At 36.0% G+C, this 21,459-nt stretch overlaps 2 protein-coding genes across 2 annotated transcripts; one reads left to right on the forward strand and one right to left on the reverse strand.

Moving 5' to 3' along the window:
• The first annotated feature begins 814 nt into the window (after positions 1 to 814).
• LOC145011004 (D-galacturonate reductase-like) lies at positions 815 to 2,649 on the forward strand. Its single transcript, XM_078969610.1, has 4 exons — positions 815 to 1,172; positions 1,734 to 1,977; positions 2,075 to 2,254; positions 2,349 to 2,649. Exons 1-4 carry the CDS (start codon positions 856 to 858, stop codon positions 2,574 to 2,576), a joined length of 969 nt encoding a protein of 322 aa, XP_078825736.1. The 5' UTR covers positions 815 to 855; the 3' UTR covers positions 2,577 to 2,649.
• A 3,078-nt stretch (positions 2,650 to 5,727) lies between these two features.
• On the reverse strand, positions 5,728 to 8,891 carry LOC145008108 (transmembrane 9 superfamily member 2-like). The gene is made up of 8 exons (XM_078966728.1): positions 8,789 to 8,891; positions 8,303 to 8,525; positions 8,194 to 8,234; positions 7,515 to 8,100; positions 7,261 to 7,410; positions 6,830 to 6,986; positions 6,237 to 6,721; positions 5,728 to 6,148 (listed from the first exon to the last, which is right to left on the reverse strand). Exons 2-8 carry the CDS (start codon positions 8,449 to 8,451, stop codon positions 5,929 to 5,931), a joined length of 1,788 nt encoding a protein of 595 aa, XP_078822854.1. The 5' UTR covers positions 8,452 to 8,525; positions 8,789 to 8,891; the 3' UTR covers positions 5,728 to 5,928.
• Between the last annotated feature and the right edge of the window lie 12,568 nt (positions 8,892 to 21,459).

A 21,459-nucleotide genomic window follows, 5' to 3' on the forward strand; every position in this document is an offset into this window, starting at 1 on the left:
ATGAATACAACCATTCTCATGGAGGTGATTAATGGATCCTACAATCCTTTGCCAAACACCCCCTCCAATTCCTATTCTCGAATCTTCCGAAAAACGACCACCTTCCTCATGATAAAATTTGACAATTTTAACCCGAAGAGCTCCCTTGTCATTAAGAAACCGCCACTTCCATTTATAAAGAAGGCCGAGGTTAAAAACATCCAAACTACGAACCCCAAGACCTATAAGTTTTGTTATTTAAAAAGTAAAAATTTATTATAAGAGTTTATAGTTTCATGGGATAATGACTTAGGAGGGTAATAACGTTTCCCTTTTATCCATATTAGGTCCCCAACGTATTTTTTGTGTATATTACACCATTAATGTTGTTATAACCGTTTATAAATAATCTTTTTACCGGCTTCTTCCTGTTAAAAGGACTATTTGTAAACAGTTATAATAACCTTAATGGTGTAATACGCATAAAAAATACGTTAGGGACCTAAAATAAACAAACAGATGATGTTATTACCCTCCTAAATCATTATCACTAGATAATTAGACTAAAATGAATCAAGAAAGGAAAAGAAGCTACAGTAAATATATTACTATATCCTTGAAACACGAGAATTAGGTAGTCTGGGTTCGATAGTGATTTGTTTAGAAAAATGTAAAGACTGCTTCCGCATACGAATCCGTCGTTTAGCTTGAAACGATCTTACATTTCCTATAAAAATGCAAATAATAATAATAATAATAATAATAATAATAATAATAATAATAATAATAATATATCAAAAATAAAAAATACAGCCAGCCATTAGCTTACAAGTCATATAAACTTACTCACAAAAGAAAGGAAGTGTAGAGAAAAAGATGTTAAGCATTCCTGAGACGACCATAAGCTCCTCCAATGGTCGTCGACCTATTCCGCTGATTGGGATGGGTATGGCAATGTTGGTAGAAGGCAGTGATAAGGTGAAAGCAGCGGTTGTTGAAGCCATCAAAGTGGGTTATCGCCACTTCGACACGGCGGCGCTTTATGGAACTGAGAAAGCTCTTGGGGAAGGCATCACAGAAGCTCTGCGACAGGGTCTCATAAATTCTAGGGCGGAGATTTTTGTTACCACCAAGTTGTGGTGTAACTCCGCCGAGGGACATCTTGTCCTACCTGCCATGAAACAAAGTCTGCAGTAAGATCACCACTTCCACAAACAACATATTTATTTTTCTTTTAAAAAGTTATTCTTTTTCAAATATTTACTAAACTTTTGTGTATAAAGTTTTTGAAAATCTTTACTTGAATAATAAAAAGATATTGCAAAAGTTTTTTAAATGGTAATAAGAAATACTAACCTTTCGTGGAGATGCTTTTAACATTAAAGGACACACACAAAAATTTAAATAGTTAAATTATGCTTTTTCTAAGTACATGCCGGCATGATTAGTATCAAAAATATTGTACATCAAAGCCATATGTGAAATTAAATTTACATGAACAATCGACAGGTATTTTCTAAAACGAATACTGTGAAACATTATATTCCCAACTTAAACTTAAATGATATGTGGTGTACAAAACTAACATATATATAACAGAAAACATAATATTTTTGAAACTATGTTTTATTTTATGATACTAAGCTTTAAAGATAATCAATTATTATAACTGTAAAACAAAGTGAAGGTGGTGTACGTACATGTATCATCTCATATATGAAACCCAGATATTGATGATTTATAAATTAATGTAGAAACTTGGGACTAGACTACGTGGATTTGTATCTGATACACTGGCCATTAAAGCTAAACCAAGAAGAATTCGAACTCCCGATTCCAAAAGAGTGTATAGCTGCAATCAATATCAAGGACGTTTGGGAAGGCATGGAGAAGTGTCAAATTCTTGGACTCACCAAGTCCATTGGTGTTAGTAATTTTGCTCCTCGAAAAATTGAAGAGATCCTTTCCTTTGCCAAAATTCCACCAGCTGTCAACCAAGTGATCATTTAATTATCAACTCTTTCTTCTCAATTTGAGTCATGATGTTTATAGCATATATACTTACTCGATGTTTTTTCTTTTGTACTTTTTAAAGGTTGAGATGAATCCACTTTGGCAACAGAAAAAACTCAATGAATTTTGCAAAAAGAATGACATACTTGTCACTGGTTACTCGCCTTTAGGTGCATCTGGCACCAAATGGGGACACGACAGGGTCATGGAATGTGAAGTTCTTCAAGATATTGCCAAGTCTAAAGGGAAAACAGTAGCCCAAGTACTACGATTTTTGTTCTTCCCTACTCTTCAAAAACATTAAAAACTAAGCAATATATAAGTTCATATATTGATCTTTAGGTATTTATATGCAGATTTCTTTAAGATGGATATATGAACAAGGTGTGAGTTTTGTGGTAAAGAGTTTTAACACGGAGAGGATGAAGCAAAACTTGGAAATATTTGATTGGTCGTTGACTGAGGAAGAGTTGAACAAAATCAGCCAAATTCCGCAACGAAAACATGTTTATCTGATTGGTTCGTTCGTGACTGAGCCTAATGATGTAATGGCTGAGATTGACGCGGATCTTTCATTTCAATAAGTAGTTTTATCTAATACAACAGAATTCTTGAACTACATTTTGGTCGTATAATCAAAATGACATTGTTAATTTCTTATTATTGCGTTAAACTTTGATGTGTAGTTGTGTTAAGGATAATTAATCATTTTAGCATGGCCTTCTTTATGAAAATGCATGGTCGGTTCGATATAATCCTACAAAATATAAATGGTGATTGAACAATAGGTCAAAAAAGAGTTTGGATCTATTTATTAAAAATATCTTAAAAATCAAATTGAGGGTCCATATAGGAAAAATAGAGTGTTTTTTTAACCGATCTTTTAAAAAATCATAAAAATGGTTTGTTTAAGGGGAATTACATCCTCAAGGGTCAATGAGTTTTAACGAGAGAGACCATTTAGAGCATACAGTGTGGGTCGTGTTGTTTCTTGTTGTGACGGAGTTGGCAACCCATAACACCGTTATAACATCAAAAACACCACCCCTCCTTCTTGTTGCATCTTGTTGTGGTGCTTCGATCTTGTTGCCTCCATGACAAGAAGAAACGTAATCACCTATTGGCTGCCAAATTATATATATATATATATATATATATATATATATATATATATATATATATATATCCTCTTAACATGGTGTTATAACACTATGAACACCACCCCCTCATCTTGTTGCTTCTTGTTATAACACCAGTTCAAGTTGCCTATACCACATAATCTTAGGTGTTATGTTTGTGTTTTTTTTTTTTTCAAAATTTTGTTAGTTTTTTAGAAGAATGCACACCTAAAAAGGTGTGCACTAAGGATGAGATTTAGAACCGGAAAACCGGATCGGAACCGGAACCATTAGAACCGGAATATCTAAAACCGGTTCCGGTTCTAGGTTTGAAAATTGGCTTTATCTAGGTTCCGGGTAATCCGGGTTTGGGTCCATCGGGTCCGGGTAAACTGGGTCTAAAAACCGGAACCGTTGTTTGGAACCGAAATCACTTTTAGGACCGGAACCAGTTTTTGTGAAACGTTTAAAAGATGCATATCTCATTCGTTTCAACTCCGATTGACATGCGGTTTTTTCCAACATTTAGTTTAGAGTTTGTACATGATTTTAGACTATAAATTTGCCATTTTTAGTTTTATATTCATTGACTTACAGTCCCCCAAAGTCGAGATATCAAAGCTGAAAGTTTTTAGTTTTTTTGGTTTTTTTTTGTATTCGGTAAAAGTTTTAAAACATGCATATCTAATTCGTTTGAAGTCGGATTGACATGTGGTTTTTTCCAACTTGTAGTTTACAGTTTGTACATGAGTTTAGACTATAATTTTGTCATTTTTGGTTTAATATTTAATGATTTACAGTCTTCCGAAGTCGGAATATCAAAACTGAAATTTTTTAACTTTTTAGCTATTTGTTTTTGTACTTTGTATTATGTGAAAATGTTAACACATGCATATCTCATTCGTTTAAAGTCGGATTGACATACGGTTTTTTCTAGAGTGTATTTTAGAGTTTGAACATGATTTTAGATTATAATTTTGTTAGTTTTGGTTTCATATTCAATTAGTTACAGTCTCCCAAAGCCGGGATATCAATATGAAAATTTTCAAAGTTCAACCCACTAAGTAGTAAGTAATTACCAAAAAATTTCGGTTTTTCCGGTTCTAAAACCACTTTATCCGGTTCCAACTTACCCACTTTGAGATTTCTGCATTTTCCGGTTCTACACCCACTTTACCCGGTACCGTAGCTGGAACCGAACCGGAACCGGTTCCTAGATATTGGTCCGGTTTCCAGTTCTTTAAAATCCCGTTAACCGGTTCCGGATTTTCCGGGTTCGGGTCCATCCGGTTCGGGTTTGGACCCACTTTCATCCATAGTGCGCACACCCTCACCTTGTAGCATAGGTTCACTTAGTTTTAAAATTTAGAAAGCACACCTAAAACATTTTGTTAGTTTTTTAGAAGATATGGAATCACCTCTTTTCAAGTCTACGATATCCTGGTAAATTAAAAAAAATGCATAATTTCATTCATATAATTATAAACTTTAATTATTATTTTTATTTCCTTATAAATTTTAAAACTACATATAGATCTGTCTAAAACTATAAAATGAATTTATGTCAAAACTAAAATCCAAAATAGCATATGATATTACTAAATTACCTTTCTCAAATTAAAAGTTAGGATTAAACATATTAAATTTTTTAAAAGCTTCAAACCTTCGACTTCATTTTTTAAAGCTTTCAACAAAAATATATTTAAAGTATAAAAACATGTTAAACAAAAAGACAAAAATCATAAAAACAACATTATTTAATATAAATATTAACATATAATAAGTTTGGGAAAAACAAAACTAATGTGATGTTAGTATCGGTTTAACCGACTCGATTCTCATATGTTTAAGGATTTTAACAATGCATCTTACTTTTGTGTTTATTACTTCTAAATCATTTATTTCGATTTTCCCATAGATGGTTTAATGTATATAGTTTTTTTCCATTAATTCTTTTTAGGGGTGATTTCACATAAGATGATTTCATAAATTTTCCTGTTCGTAGCATGTTTGTATTTTTTTTATTTGAAACCCGTTCATGCTACCATGTTGAGTCATACTAATGATTTGTCTTTAGAAACACCTTATCACTGTTTTTGGTTTTTTACGATATAAAATGTCTGCAGTCTGTGGATCATATCAGTATAACACTGCAGAAGAAGGGGTGAACTAAAGGTATGCCGTATGCAAGAATAAGATTATTTGTTTTTTATAATCTATAGGCTGGTAAATAAATTAAAATTTATATAAACTAGTTCTTTTTAAACTTAAAAGAGTTTTTTTTTCTCAATTCTTTTTATCAGTAGTTATCTATGATATACAAAAACAAAAACAAAATTATAGTCTAGGACTGGTCTTGGGTTGGTTCAGATTTTTTTTTTCTTTTCTGAATCAGTTCCGAACGCTCGTGAGCAGGTCCTTTCTCGGTCCGGTATTTTTTCAAACCAGTCCCTTTCGGTGCGGTCTTTTTGTGACCTAAGAATTATCTTCCTTGATTAATTAATTGACTTGATCACCAATGTTAAATAAGCCAAAGATGGCTTAAGGAAAAAAATTATTACTAACTTATATATTACTACACGTATAATAGAAGATTTACCACTACAACACATAATAATTAAGGAATAAAACTTTAAAAGGACAACATCCTTTTATATAGATTCGTACATATCACATATGATTATTGAGATCAATTCCAAAAAGAGAAATGAACATTGGATAGGTTACACAGAACAAGCAATGTACTTGCATTTATGCTAAATTTATAACACAATAATATCAAAATAAAATTCTATATCAAAAAGCACCTGCTACTCTGCTAATCACATTTTATAGCCGCGTAAAGATAACGAACAAAGAGCAACGAGGCACTGAAACCCACACTTCCAAGTATAAGAAATATTCCCAAACATGCACAAGCCATATATCCAAAGTAAAAGGACGTCTGCATGAATCCATTCATAGTTGATTTCTCGAAATAATAATAGATGCAATAAACATATATATACAATCCAGTAGATCCACCACACAAAAATGACCTGTGTCAAATAAAAAACTCTTATTAGTTCTAATCCCGTATAGAAATCCATCCACTATCGATCACACCAACTATATATTTAAACGTACCTCCACCACCATTGATGATCTTCAGCAGCAAGCTGGAAGTATGTCAGTGCGACAGAAACTAAAGCAGTCATGATAAGAAGAAGAAAGAAGACAATGAACAGAATACTATAAACTGTATAAAAGCGAAGTCCCCAAACACTTGCCAGTATGTAGTACAACTGAATATATACGACACTGAAAGGCAAAATTCCTGCCAAAGCCATCTGAGGAAGAACACCCCTATACCAACGCGGCTTAGGAATATCTCTAGGAATTTTAGCGGTTTTGCAGGGAGCTTGGAATTCAGACATTCTGGTTTTCCCAATAATGCCTCCTAAAAGATGCAATGGTGATGCTATGAATATCCACAAGAGAGATAACATGACTATTGCTCTCAATGGTAATGCAGTAGTTGATCCATAAAATGTTGCAACAATGTCTAGGAAAGTAAAAGTAACAAAGAGTGGCCCAAAATATAATCCTCCTGTAAGTATTAGGTTCTTCATCTGTCAATGAGAAAACAAGAGAGTCAATCAGTATTGAACTTTTTTTTATATAAATAAAAATCACTCAAATATATAAGTTTCGAACTAAATTTTGATATTTTCACATACCCAGTTTGTTCCTTCGAGTTGAGAATAGAAGGAAACAGAAGTATATCCCGAGATCAAAGATGTAAGTGCATATACAATGATAAGTGCTTTCCAGAGTACTCCTTGCATATAGGGCTGAAAAAAACCTAGGACACCAAGACCAAGAATTGCTATGCTCCTGTAAATCCAACAAAAGAAAGGGTACAAAAGTAATTTCAGATATATGACCAAAAAGTCAAATATAAAAAACAATAAAATAAAGGGATAATGACAAAATGACAAAAACGGTATAACTCCTTGAACAAAATGTCCACCAATTTCCGAACACATCTCGTTACGAAATTTCTTTTTGAATGGTCCCCACCACAAAAATCTTCAAATTGAAAAGAATTATAATTTTCGAAAAAACATATAATTCTCAAATAAGTGTCACGTTATTTGGAGGTACTAACAATATAAGTAACTGGGTTCCAGCACCAAGAGCCGCAGAAAATAAAGACTTGTATTGTGGGAATCTAAATACATCACCATGAACATTCTTCCATCCTATCTCTTCTTGTTTATTATAACTCAATATATCCTCTTCCACATCAGCTAAGTTCCTTTCGTTTTTCATGCATTGGGGAAACAACAAACGCAACATAAGGGTTTTATGAAATGGAAACACAAACTTAGATTTTTATTTTTTTATTAATAGAATCAATACCTAGAAATGTCTTTGCGAAGGACAAAAACATAAAATGTCAGTAGGGAAATGATCAGAATGAGGAGTGTGACACTTGAGAATGTAACTGAGTGATGATGCACAGACATATGGTTTTGTGCAATCGAAGAACTAATGTATTTATCTATTCTCGTATCAAATGATAGTTGTGTTTGGCGCCACATAACAGAGTATGTGAAGCCCACATCAACTTCCTTGTCTTCTGTTACATCTATGAATAAATCCTTACGCACTCGGACACTGACTTCAATAACATGATTCTTGTTATAAAGAACCTCGAAATCAAAATGTTTGAAAAGAAAATACTTGTTCTTCATCTTTTCATCGATATGATCTTTTTTGAACTTTCCAATAAAAGCCCACATTGGCAAGTCATCGTAATACAATTGCATATAGTAATCCTTCTCTATTGCCTTTCTGAACTTAGAAACTTCTGTTTTACTCAGTGTCTTATTGCATAATACTTCGAAATGTTTTTCCACAAGAAATTCAAGCTTATAAGGAGTTGAAACAAGGTGGTCTCCATTCAACATCTCCCCTAGATTAAGTTTCTTCTCTTTCACAATATCTTTTATTACAAAAACAATATAGGAATTAGAAAAGTTTTTAGTAAGTTGTAAAGATAACAAAAGGAAGATCAACATATGCAATAAAGAAGTACCTTTAGAACAAAAGGGAAGATCATAATAAGCATATGTTTCCCTGGAAACAATTTAAACAAGAATTAGTTGAAAAATAAAAATAAAAACTTTGGAGGAGATATGACTAACCGAGGATTAGAGAATGGGCCAACTTTGTTAGCATACAAGGGGACAATATCTCCATCTTTGTAGTGATGATTAGAGGCATCTGATTCTACTTGGTTTCCATGGAAGATCATTAGAAGATTGAGAAAAGCGATTTTTGGTAGCAGTGTCATCCCTGTTGTCGAAGTAATTCAATGGCTGATCTAACTCGTTCCAGATTGGATATTAAAATGCTCAGAGTCAACCCCTGTTTTTTCAATGCAATGGAGTACTCGATTAATGAATCTAAGTGTTGGGGGAACTACATTCTAATAATAAACAAAAACCAAGATCCAAAGTGAATCGGAAGTATCAAGATATGAACAATCAGACACAAGTAATTATCGGAAAACCATTGTAATTGTGATTGCAATTCACCGGAGTGCTAAGATAGAAGACAAAATCAAACACAAAACTATAGCTGTCAGATAAAGATTAAGAATGGAGATGGATGATAGAAAAAGAGAGAACCTTGTGCAGTTAGCGAGGAGGTTGCCTTGATCGAGAAGGTCTTCGCTGCTTAGAACCAGAAGTAGTGTTGGGGTTGGAGAGACGACTTTGATTTTGACTTTGCTGGCAGTTAAATGCACTATTCTGGTATGCGCCTTTCACATTTATAGTTTTATTTATTTTTTCTTTTCATGTAACCTTAATAGTAATTACCAAAAGTGTTAATACTATAAAAATAATAAGTTTTACATTTGTATTGTAAATTAGCCCTAAATGGATTTTTTTGTTTCTAATTAACCTAAATAATTGTGACCATTTTTCAAAATCATATTATCAACAGGTTAACAACAAGTTAAGGTAAGGGAGATAGTGCGTCAAGTTGTTCGCAAGGGCCAACTTGATCCTCTTCCCCAGGGATCCCCGATAAGGGAACCCTAGGAGAGCCGCCAACTCCAACTACCATCCATGTACGATCCATACTAGATCTGACCAACTGCTCATCCTACATCCTCTACGTTCTTGACGTTCTTGACAGCCCATCTTTGTCTCAGTAGAGTCTTTCAGTAGCATGTTTCGGTCCTCTTCCCCATTACTTAGAAAAAGTGAGCCACCGGTTCAGGTACAAGATACTATTATTACCGCCTGGACAATTAGACATCCAACCGGTCACCACTCTCCTATACTACTCGATCTTTGAAAAATCGTCCGTACTCCACCAAACATCACTTAAATCACCTTTTTACATAAATTTATTTACATAAAAAAAGGGTTTCATGTAGTTGGTCTTAGGAAGAAGAAGGGTTTGAAAAGGGTTTCTTGCACCATTGTTGCATGTAAAAAACTTCTATTTTGAAGTTGAAAGACACTGAAGTAGAAAGGTATGTGGGGTGCCAATAAGAAATTGATGTGTATGTGTGTTCTTATCTTCCATAATCGAGTTCCATAGTGTCACTTACAAGTTTAATTTTTCATCTTGAACAGATGGCTTCATCATTTGGAAGTAAAAATGTGAAAGGGCCTGAAAAGGTTTATGTAAAGGATGAGGACTCTGATGATGATCTCATAGATTTCCGTTTCCTGGATTTTGCACCAGAAACCTTTAAACCAACCTCAAACCTGTCTGATGACCCATTCCTCAACATATTATGTGATGAAAATGTGCTAAGGAGGACTCTTGATGGAATGGGAGATGAAGATCAAGAAGCTGGTGTTAAGGATTCAAAACTTGATCATATTGATGATCAAAATGATGGTGAAGTGGGTGTAGAGTACAGGGTTCATGATCCAGACATCTATTAGAAACAAATGAAGCGAAGAGTGTTATGAGCCCCATTCTCAACTCAGGTTTGCATTAACTAACTATACAGTAGCTAATGGATATCGGTTGTGGTTTATGAAGAGTGATAGGCATAGAGTGATTGCTAGGTGTGGGAAAATATATAAAAAAAGACCCATGTCCCTTTAGAGTTTATGTTGCTTGGAAGTATAATGAACGAACATTTCAGATTAAATCTATATGTGACATACATCTATGTGCTAGAAATTGTAATTTTGGAACTTTGGTTGGTTGCAACTGGTTAGCCAAACATTACCTGAAGGATATTATTATGAAGCCAAAGATGACATTAACTGAGATGAAGGAAGATGTACTTAGGATGTTTTCAGTAGATGTATCTATGGCGCAATGTCACAGGGCTAAGACAAAGGCAAGAGAGATGATAGAAGGTAAGTTAGAAGAACATTATGCACAAGTATGGGACTATGTTGTAGAAATCCTTAGGTCTAACCCAGGGAGCACTTGTAAGGTGGGAGTAGATTCAGATGAAACTAGCATGAACTAATTCAAAAGGTTTTATGTGTGCTTAAAGGATTTTAAGGATGGTTGAAATAGGGGTTACAGACGTGTGATCCTAAAGGGTTAGATCAAGGGAGAACTTTTGACTGCTATTGGAAGATATGTAGACAATCATGTATATCCAATAGCATGGGCAATATTTGATGTAGAGAACAAAGATAATTGGAATTGGTTTCTTGAGTTGCTAGTTGCTGATCTTGACCTTGATTTTGGTAGGGGTCTTGTGCTTATTTCCGATCAGCACAAGGTAAATTATAATGTAAATTTTGTTTAATTATTATACATTTATAATAATTTTGTTTATTAAATGTCAGGGTATACTACAAGCTAGTAGTTGATCTTGATTGTGGTAGGGGTCTTGTGGTTATTTCCGATCAACACAAGGTAAATTATAATGTAAATTTTGTTTAATTATTACACATTTATATTAATTTTGTTTATTAAATGTTAGGGTCTAGTACAAGCTGTTACAGAACTACTTCCATATGTTGAACATAGATAATGTGACAAGCATATCTATGCAAACTTTAGGAAGAAATACACTGGAATAGAGCTTAAGAACCTGTTTCGGGAAGCTGCCAAAAGTACTATGGAAGGGGACTTTATAGCAACAATGGAAAAAATCAAACACATAACTCCCAGTGGTTATGAATGGTTGATGATCATTCCAAATGAGAAAAAACCACTTCTAACAATGCTTGAGCAAATAAGCATTTATTTGATGAATATGTTTTATCATCAAGCTGATATAGTTTCTCAATGGAAAGGTGACTATGGCCCAAACACCTTAGAGAAGATTAAGGAGTTTGAAAGCAACTGAGGTATGCTTATTTTATTTTAGTTTTGATCTTAAGTATATACATGTGCATTACTAATTACTTACACTAACCGTTTTAGGTTCTAGATAGTAATACCAACTGGAGGGGCAATATTTGAGACAAGGCATGGATTTTTAGCTTACAATGTGGATTTAGATGCTCATTCTTGTTAATGCAGATTATGGGAGATATCAGGGTTACCATGTGTCCATGCTCAAGCTGCAATCAATCTCACACATATAAATCCAGTTGATTTTATTTCCTTTTGGTTCCATAAGGACAAATTCATAGAGACTTATAGGGACAATATCTTAACTGTTAATGGAAGTAATATGTGGCCCCATACTGAATATCTGAAGCCCTTACCACCCCTTCTTAGGATAATGCTTGTAAGGCCAAAAACAAAGAGAATAAGACATGCCTCAGAAGCTCATGATTCTAAGTTCCTAAAGAAAGTGAAAGTTCAGTCCTCACCACCAAAAAGAAGACAACAACACTTAAAAGGAAAAGGTTATCAGGACTGTTAGGTGTGGTAAATGTAAGGAACTTGGTCATAATAAATTGTCTTGTAAGAATGGAGAAGGTCCAAGTAATCTTGTCCCTAAAAGGAAATGTAGAAGACCAAAGGGAGATTTGGGGGGGGGGGGGATTAAGCTGTGAACATTGCAAAGACACCAAGGAAAGCAGGTGAGGGAAAGAAGAAAGTTGTTGAGGGCACATAAAAAGAAGCAAGTGAGTGAAAGATGAAAGTTGTTGAGGGCACATCAAAAGAAACAGGTAAGATGATAGATGTTGACTAGTCTATTGCTCCTTTTAAGAGAATGAAGATGATGGCAAGGAGGGGAGGTAAGATCAAATATGTAGGGAGAATAGGGGTTGTGCATGGTAGTTTAAGTTAAACTGTGGCAAGTGTTGATGAAGTTGTACTTACCTGCCATGAAAAGCTTGACCAGGAAGATTTTGAAACTATTAAAGATTTGTAGGCATCTGGATATGATCATGGGGAAATTGCTGAAGCGTTTAATAAGGTGTGTAGTTATAAATTTAGTGATTAACACCATTTTATTGAACATTATGTGATAATATGTTAATTTCTTATTCACAGTTGACAAAAGAGAGGAAGGAAATATTGGTTGAGAGTATAGTTGACCAAGAGACCATTCAAGAAACACAAGATCTGTTGGTATGAAAAAGGAAGCCCTTAGAAAGAATTATCAAGATCAAGTTGAAAAAAGCAGTGCATGATCCAGATGGAGGTGGTTCAACAACTCAGAAAATAATTACATTGGATTGATGTTGTTATGGATGGGGGGTTAATTGGGCATAAATCTTTTGATAGCCCTTTTTTATGAAAGCGTCTTTTGGTAACAAGCTTCCAATTTTTTGACAACATGTTATCTTTTGACTGTAATTTGTAGTAAGTACATTGTCATTTTGGGAAATCATATTTTGGCTTGTAAACATTGTTGTAAAATTGGAAGTTTGGTTCTGATTGTTAACCTTCATGTATGTATTTAGATATTATGTTTATCAAGATTGTGGTTTGTAGTAAGTTCAATGTCAGTTTGTAATAAATAGTACATTGTAAATTTCTGGTTAATGCTTTTCATAGTAATTGTCCCGTATGACTATATATTACAAGGGAACCCATATTACAACCTTCAAAATGTTTTTCAGATGCTATCAGAACTGTTCCATAGGAATGTAATACCCAATTCCCAAAATAAGCATTTAATACAACTTTCACCTAACCAACAACTTCACAAAAGACTAAACTTTACTTCCTAACTTCCTACACTTTCACCAGCAGTACAAGCCATGTTACCAACATCACTATAAATAGCATGACTATGATGAACAAAAGCTTCATTATCAACATCAAGCTTCTATTTTGATCCACATTCACCTGTTCCAACTAAGCATTGCCATCAACCATACCAACCAGAGCTAAATGCATTTGGTACATTAGGTTTTGTAATCTTCACTAGGCAAATATGGGTCTATCCACATGAAGAACTTACAATACCTGAAAGGATCCTGCATATTTTTATGACATATTTGCCCTTAATCCTATAACAAAACTTTATATTGGATTAAAGAGTGAAGAACATACCTTGTAGTTCGTGCATCCTCTAAATTTCCTTCCAGGATTCTTGTCCGTCCAGGAAATTGAGAAGCTAGCCTCAACACCACAATGACACAAAAACCGTGCGGTTGTTTCTGTTCATGAAATTAAAATTAACATTTTGTAATCCTAAACTCATTGACACTATAGACCTTGTAGATGAACTAGCCATGAAGAAGTTGTTACGTGGAAGAACAAGTCAGAGAAGGAAGAATTAGGAGGCGGAAGATGGGTTTCTAACGGTAAAACCCCTATTTGTAAAGGGGTAACTGGTTGAAACCAGCTAAATCGGCTAACAGGGCTTGAGGCAAAAGGCAACACATACATAATTGCTAATTAGAAACAAAAAAAATTCATTTCGGGCTAATTTAGATTCGGGGTGTAAAACTTATGGCTTTTATGGTAGGAAAAATAATTTTTAATAAACAGCTTTTTTTTTTTTATTTATTTAATTATTTTTATACAATTTACTGTTAAAATCACTCAAGTTATTCAAAACGTATTATTTTTACTGTGTATTATATGTTGATGCTTTTTATTACAAGATTTACCATTGATCTAAACAACAAAGCTGTTAAAGCAAAGCTTTGGCATGAAGCAAAGTCTTGGCCACGGTTAGACAGCTATGAAGTGATGCTTAATGAAAATAAAGCTGCTAAAAAGGCGAAGTTACAAGAGCAAACTCATCACTTAAACTTCACCTTTGGTGTATATCATTCTTTGATCCTTAGTGATTAGGAAACACACTCTCACTTGGAGCTCGAGCTTCGGTTTGACCAGACAAGTTAGAGAGAAAGTCTACCATCTGTTATCCTATGTTTTTGTAATATCCCATGTTTTTTATTTATTTACTATATTTTTAGAAATCAAGAATTTTAATTAACAACAACAACAACAACAACAACAGCAATAATAATAATAATAATAATAATAATAATAATAATAATAATAATAATAATAAGATGAGAATAGTATTTAAAAGGGAATTAAATAAACCTAGGGCAAAAAATTGTCAAACTACCCTTTTTGCTTGAAAGGCATCATTTTTCCTAACATAGAGCTTTTCCTTAAATAAATCTAGGGACTAAAATAGCTTATCTAAAACATGTCATTGATTTTAAAAAGGGTAATTAAGTCAATCTGTAAACTTATAAAAGAGTTTTTTTTGTTAAACTCTATTGGAAGTAACTTTTGAATTTGAAGCTTTTTGTTTAGCTAAAAGGTAGAAGCTTTTAAAAATTATTTGTTGAACACACTCTTGATGCTACAACAAGTAATAAAATATTTACCACTCTAACACCTAAAGATAAAACATTAAAAGGACATTATGATTTTATATAAATATAGACATATGATAGGAGAGATCAATTCTAAAAGGAGAAATAAACGTCGGATAAGTTATATAGAATATGTAATGTCCTTGCGTTTATCCTAATTTTAACCAACATAAATATATCACAAGAAATTCCATAATAAAATGTACATGTCGTTATGTTAGTTGCATACAGGTAACGGACTAAGTGAAATGAGGAACGGAAACTCATACTTCCCAGTACCAAAAATATTTCGAGATGGACACAAGCCATATAGTCGAAGAAGGTTGCGGAGCCAGCAGGTTTCAGCTACAACATTGGTAGCACCTCTGTATTACGCCTCTACACTAGATCGAGAGATAGTTTTATAACGCTTGGAAGACAAAGATAAGAGGGAGTTACCAAGAAATACACAGTAACCACTAGTAGAGCATCTAGTAGTGAGGCATCTCCCCCTAATTTACATATTGTGGACGACGGATAAAGTTGGAGCCCATAATCAAGAGTACCACGAACATAGCGAATAATGCACTTTAAAGCGTGAAAGTGTGGTTATCGCAAATCATGCATGAATAAGAAAATGTGATGCACAACATATGATAAGTTTGGAAGGGTGAATGTGAGATATTGAAGTCCAACCACCAGGTTACGATAGAGCATGGGGTCAGAAAATAAAGAGTTCATATTGTCCATTTTAGACTGAGTGTGAGCGGGAGTTCGACATGGGTTATAGTTTGACATATTTGCCTTGTCAAGAAGCTTTAGCGCATATTATTGTTGAGAAATAAAGATGCCCTTTTTGTCTTGAGTGGCAGAAATACCCGAACAGTATGATAAATCACCCAAATCCTTCATGAAAAATTCAGAGGGCATGAGGGAGATGATACATTGTAATAGAGTTGTGGATGATGTGATAAGGGTGTCGTCTACATAGAGAAGTAAATATGCGACATCGTTACCCCTGCAAAAAATAAATAGTGAAGAGTTGCAGTGACTGTGAGTAAATCCAATCTGTGTGATATAGGTGACAAATCCTTAAAACCAAGCTTGAGGGGCTTGTTTCAAACCATAGAGAGACTTTTAAAGACAACATACATAATCTGGGTGATTTGGGTCTCTGAAACTGGGGGGCTAGTGCAGACAGTTTCATTCAAGTGGTCATGAAGAAATGTATTCTTCACATTAGATGAATGGGCCAATTACGAGAAACTTCTAGACTCAAAATGATCCATATAGATGTTGGTTTAACAACCGGGTTGATGATCTCATCACAATCAATCTCAGGTCATTGTAGTTTTCTATTTCGAACTAAGCACTCAAGAGGTCCTTCTGCCTTGTATTTCTTTTGGTATAACCACATAGACCACACAATATTTTCCTCGGGAGGACGGGGGATAAGAACCCAAGTTCTATTAGTAATAAGACCATTAAATTCATCCTTCATGGTAATGGTATACTTAGGGCCTTAGAGAGACTGAATGTGAGATTTAGGCATGGGTGATTTGGTGGTAGTGTCAAGGTTAAGATGTTGAGTAGGTTTGGAAAGACCTACCCGATATCAATTGACAATGGGGTGAGGAGAAGGAGGAATGATGGAATTTAATGTTGAGACTGAGTGCTGATAGGAGAGAATGGTTCGAAGGGAGTAGATATTTCATTTTTGGGAGAACCAAGAGGAGTAGGAGTAGTGTTCTCAGTCGGATTGAAGAGGTGAAGATGGATTGGGTTCGTTTTAAGGAGGGCCAGACATAAGGAAATAATGAGAGGTGGGAGAGATAGAACACAGATCATCAAGAAAGGTATAAAAAGGTGGGTTTTCGGGAGTCATGGAATAAAAAGGAAAGACGTTTTCTTTAAATACAACATGGTGAGAAATGATGATTTTACAACTGGCAAGATCGAAACAACGATATCCTCGGTGATTGGTGGGGTAACTAAGGAATCACATTGGGTGGATCAAGGAGAAAGTTTATATGGGGTAGGAAGGTGTGGGTAACATAGACATCCGAACACACATAAATAAGAGAAGGCGGGTGACTTTTGGTATAGTTTTGTGAATAGTATCTCATTTTGAATGGACGAGGAGGGTGTTATGTTGAGAAGATAGGTAGCCATGTGTAGAGCTTCTACCTAAAATGTGGGTGGAAGGCGACCTTCAAAAAGTAGGGTGTGTATAATGTTGTTTATTGTACGTATCATGCGTTTCAGTTTCCCATTTTGTTGGATGTATGGGGATAAGAAAAGTAAAATATAATGCCATGTTGTTCAATTGGTTTTACTCATATATGTGAAAATGAAGAAATTTGCTAAAAACATCAGATTTTTGTTGTAAGGGATACCCATAAGAAATGTGAAAAATGATCTAGAAAGATAATGTAGTATTTTATGCAACTTATACTTGGGATATAGGATTCCCACAAATCAAAATGAACAATTTCAAAGCATTTAGTAACATGGGAATTGGAATTATAAAAAGGTAACTTGATGTGTTTTGCAAGCTAACAAGCAAAACAATTAACATTTGAAGATGTCTTACTACAAGGAAGAAAAAGACTAGAAACTAACTTATTGAAAGCATGAGTGCTAGGGTGACTGAGGCATTGATGAAATAAAGACGACATAGAAGTAATCAGAGCTATGGATGGCCGGGGATCAGGAGTGGTTGGGTATAAATCTCCAATGATGTGACACCTAAGCATGACCTGAGGAGTTGCCAAATCCTTCATGGAAAAACCAAAATGATCAAATTCAATGGAAACTTTATTATCAGAAGAAAAACATGCATATATATATATATATATATATATATATATATATATATATATATATATATATATATCAGAATTTCAATGATATTAGGTATGATAAGGATGTTATGGAGGTGTAAAGGCCGTTGGGTGGTATGAAGTTGTGAGTCACTAGTATGGGTAATGGGTATGGGGTGACCATTGCCAACAAGAACATATTTAATTTTACTATTATAACTAATAGAAAGAAGGCTACCTGTATCGGATGCATAATGAGATGTAGCCTCGTTGTCCATATACCAATTTGCATCTGGCCCGTTATTAACCGATATTGAGTTGAAGGCTATAGTTAAGTCGATTGGATAGTCTTGAGACATTGATGGGAATCATTGTCATGGTGGTTATAGAGTTGGGGTTATTGATGCATGCAAAACTTGAGTAGTTAGTCATGTTTGAGGCAAGGCAACAGCTGGAGGTAAGTCAAGAATGCTAGGCTGCTGATATGGACCTATTTTTTTTGTCTTTGATTAGACTATTCATTGGAGCTGTTTGGCCGAGAGTAAGTCCAGTAATGTTGCAGAAAGTTCCAGGGAGGCAGCTGCCAGGACATTGGGTAAGGCTGCCATGAGAGGAGTTGGTGTTTCTTCTGTTGTGTCGTTGTTTATTTGATCGAAGACCACCATGAGAGGAGTTAGTGGTGGGTTGGTTGTTATTGTGGCTAACAGACATATGGTAAAGAGGCGTGATCCAAGTGTGATTGGTGAGTAGGACGAGAGGTATTGAATCGTTGCTTTTCAATAAGAAGCTTGGAACCGGCTTAAAGGAATGATAGGGGCAGGTAGGTTCCAGTGGTGAAGGAGAGTTGCAATGTAACGTCCCAAAAATGACGACTGAAAATTTTCTTTAAACATTACTAAAACCATATTTCTAAAAGCCATGTCATAATTCATAACATACATTCAGAGTATTAATTCAAAACATATTCTCATTATCAGAGTAAAACATCCCAGGCTGTGTAATTAATGGTGTGTGCCATGCGATCACCCCGAGCTCTCCCTCCGCTACCGGAAGTAGCTAAAACCAAAACTGAAAACCATAATCACGAAGCTTAGTGAGTTACCCAACCTACCACATACCCTGCACAAACACATATAGCACATACTGGGCCACACCCGCTATTTCGGGCCTCGCCCCTACCCTGGACCTTTCCCGCTACAACGGCCCCGCCGCTCCAGGCCCCGCTTGGCTTCGAGCCCCGTTCGGATACATATCTATTTCTTTTAGGCCCCGCATGTCTCTGGGCCCCGCCCGCTAACCACATAATACAAAATAGGATATAACACATAAAAAAAACATACTCTACTGTATTCCTGTCCTAAGGCCTTGCCTGTCGTGGGTCTCGCCCCTATCGTCTTACTAGTGAGTCATGGAACCCCGTCCAAGCTCCTACTATAAGTGAGATACGGGCCCCCCGCCCACACTCACTCCATATCTATCTCGGGCCTCGCCCCTTCTCTGTTACTAATAAGATATGGAACACCATCCATACCTTGCTATTGGTGAGATACGGGACCTCACCCACACTCACCTCCCTACCAGGCACATACATGCATCACACAGACAACAAGTATACTCTATCATGCAAACAACTCCTTAGGCACCCGCCCGACATTGGACCTTGGTCCTGAATATCATAATAGCAAATAGTGCCTGGGGCTAACCCCAGGGTTTTCCTACTCATAACTACATGGGCCAGCATTGTGGCCGTAGACCCATTCACACAAAAGGAAACTCACATGCACTGCTGAACTTTGCTGGTAACCCTCTGGCTGTTGTCCGACAATTCTCTAAACCGCTGCTCCACTAGCTCCCCGAGCTACCAATATCAATATATATATATATATATATATATATATATATATATATATATATATATATATATATCACTTAGATCCAAACTGAACTCTAGAAGACAACTAAGTCCACTCTTGAAAAAGTCCAAGTCATGGTCAAAGTCAACCTTCTTAACTGACTCTACTCGCCGATTCAACCGATTGACTCGTCGAGTCCATATACTCAGAAACTCTCACAATACGCCTCAACTCGGTGAGTCACCATGTCGACTCGTCGAGTTCAACGATCTCCGAGTCCCATGCTGTCCAACTCACTGAGTTACCACTCAACTCACCGATCTAAGTCTTAACCAGCAAAGGTTGAGGTTCTGAGATCCAACTCGTCGAGTCTAAGAACAGACTCGCCGAGTCCACGGTAATCTTCAACAGACTCGCCGAGTTGTTCTTCCAACTCGTTAAGTTCCTGCCTATCTTCATACAACTCGTCGACTCCAAGAACAGACTCGCTGAGTAGCTTCAGTTCTTAATCCATATTGTGGCTTTTCGAGCCATGCAGGGGCTCCAAACTGTAGATGTAACAACGCATATTTTCAAATAAAATTTTCATTTAAAATAAAGTGATTTCATTCAACCGAATATATTTATTCCATGTTTCATATCAAATACATTTATAAAATCCCCAAGATCTCAAATATCAGCAGTGTGTATACATCACGCCGGCGCCTTCCCACGGTCCTCGCTAGTACCTGAAACACATACATAACAACTTGTAAGCACAAATGCTTAGTGAGTTCCCCAGTATACGACTTACACATATACGCCTTTCCAAGCCCTGACCTTCCGGTCCACAACACATTGCCTTCCGGCCCGTAACATGATCGCCTTCCGGCCCATAACATATTGCCTTCCGGCCCGTAACATATCGCCTTCCGGCCCATAACATATTGCCTTTCGGCCCATAACATATAAAGCACATATTACATTTACTCTAACACATATAGCACATATATCATATATCATACCTGACCTTTCTGTCACATAACGTATTGCCTTCCGGCCCATATAAACATACATAGCACGCATAGCAACTACCTTTCTATTTATAGCATAAATAACACATATCATATCCGACCTTCCGGTCACACAGTCAAGCCCTTCCGGGTACAGTATAGTGAGAAGACTCACCTCGTGGTAATGAAAACTATCAACTCTTGAAATCACTCGCACTCGATCCGCCGATCTGCAGACTCCCTATAATACCATATACCCTTATTAATACTCTTATCATTCAAGACAACTGACCCTAAAAAATTACATGCAGGTCAACTCTGGTCAACGGTCAATGGTCAACGGTCAACTTGACCGGACTCGTCGAGTGCAAAGGCGACTCGGCGAGTCAAGACGTCCTCCCCAACTTTCCCTGATGTTCCCTTTCTACTCGTCGAGTATCCCTCTTGACTCGACGAGATCCTCGTGGAAGAATCGCGGGGCCACCCCGACTCCACTCACCGAGTCTGAAGAACAACTCGACGAGTCCCAGTCAATCTTCAAGCTACTCGCCGAGTCTATTCATTGGACTCGGCGAGTCCATGCCATGCAGTCGATCAAACTGCTTCCTGAAATACGTATGGTCCCGAAATACACAAGCATGGGACCTTCTGGACCTTTAAACATCCTATTACTGGGTTATAAACGTTTGGGTAACAAGATAATAGTCCATCTAATCACCAAATGGATTTCATAAACCCTAAATTCGTGCACACATCAATATAGCAGAAATGATCCGAAATATTACATGAATAACACCCTCTCTGTGTCCCCAAACCTCAGGACTCGATCCCCTTGATATTCCTTTGGCCAAAACTCTTCTTCTTCTTGCCTAACAAATTCTTCAAGGTTCCAATAGCCTTCACTCCTGCTCTAGATGTCCACAGACGCTTAGGGTTCTTTTCAATCGGCCAAAAGACGGACAATGACGGCA

This window comes from Lactuca saligna, chromosome 8 (genome assembly GCF_052625555.1).
Source record: "Lactuca saligna cultivar CGN05327 chromosome 8, ASM5262555v1, whole genome shotgun sequence".
Lineage (NCBI taxonomy): Eukaryota > Viridiplantae > Streptophyta > Magnoliopsida > Asterales > Asteraceae > Lactuca > Lactuca saligna.

Bases quoted from the DNA above. Each gene is read 5' to 3' on its own strand.
- LOC145008108 (XM_078966728.1), bottom strand. From the start codon at position 8,451: ATGACACTGCTACCAAAAATCGCTTTTCTCAATCTTCTAATGATCTTC. The intron at 8,235-8,302 runs GTTAGTCATATC...AATTGTTTCCAG, and splicing joins GGCCCATTCTCTAATCCTCG to GGAAACATATGCTTATTATG. The intron at 6,722-6,829 runs GTATGTGAAAAT...TCTCATTGACAG, and splicing joins AACTCGAAGGAACAAACTGG to ATGAAGAACCTAATACTTAC.
- LOC145011004 (XM_078969610.1), top strand. From the start codon at position 856: ATGTTAAGCATTCCTGAGACGACCATAAGCTCCTCCAATGGTCGTCGA. The intron at 1,173-1,733 runs GTAAGATCACCA...AAATTAATGTAG, and splicing joins GCCATGAAACAAAGTCTGCA to AAACTTGGGACTAGACTACG. The intron at 2,255-2,348 runs GTACTACGATTT...ATTTATATGCAG, and splicing joins AAGGGAAAACAGTAGCCCAA to ATTTCTTTAAGATGGATATA.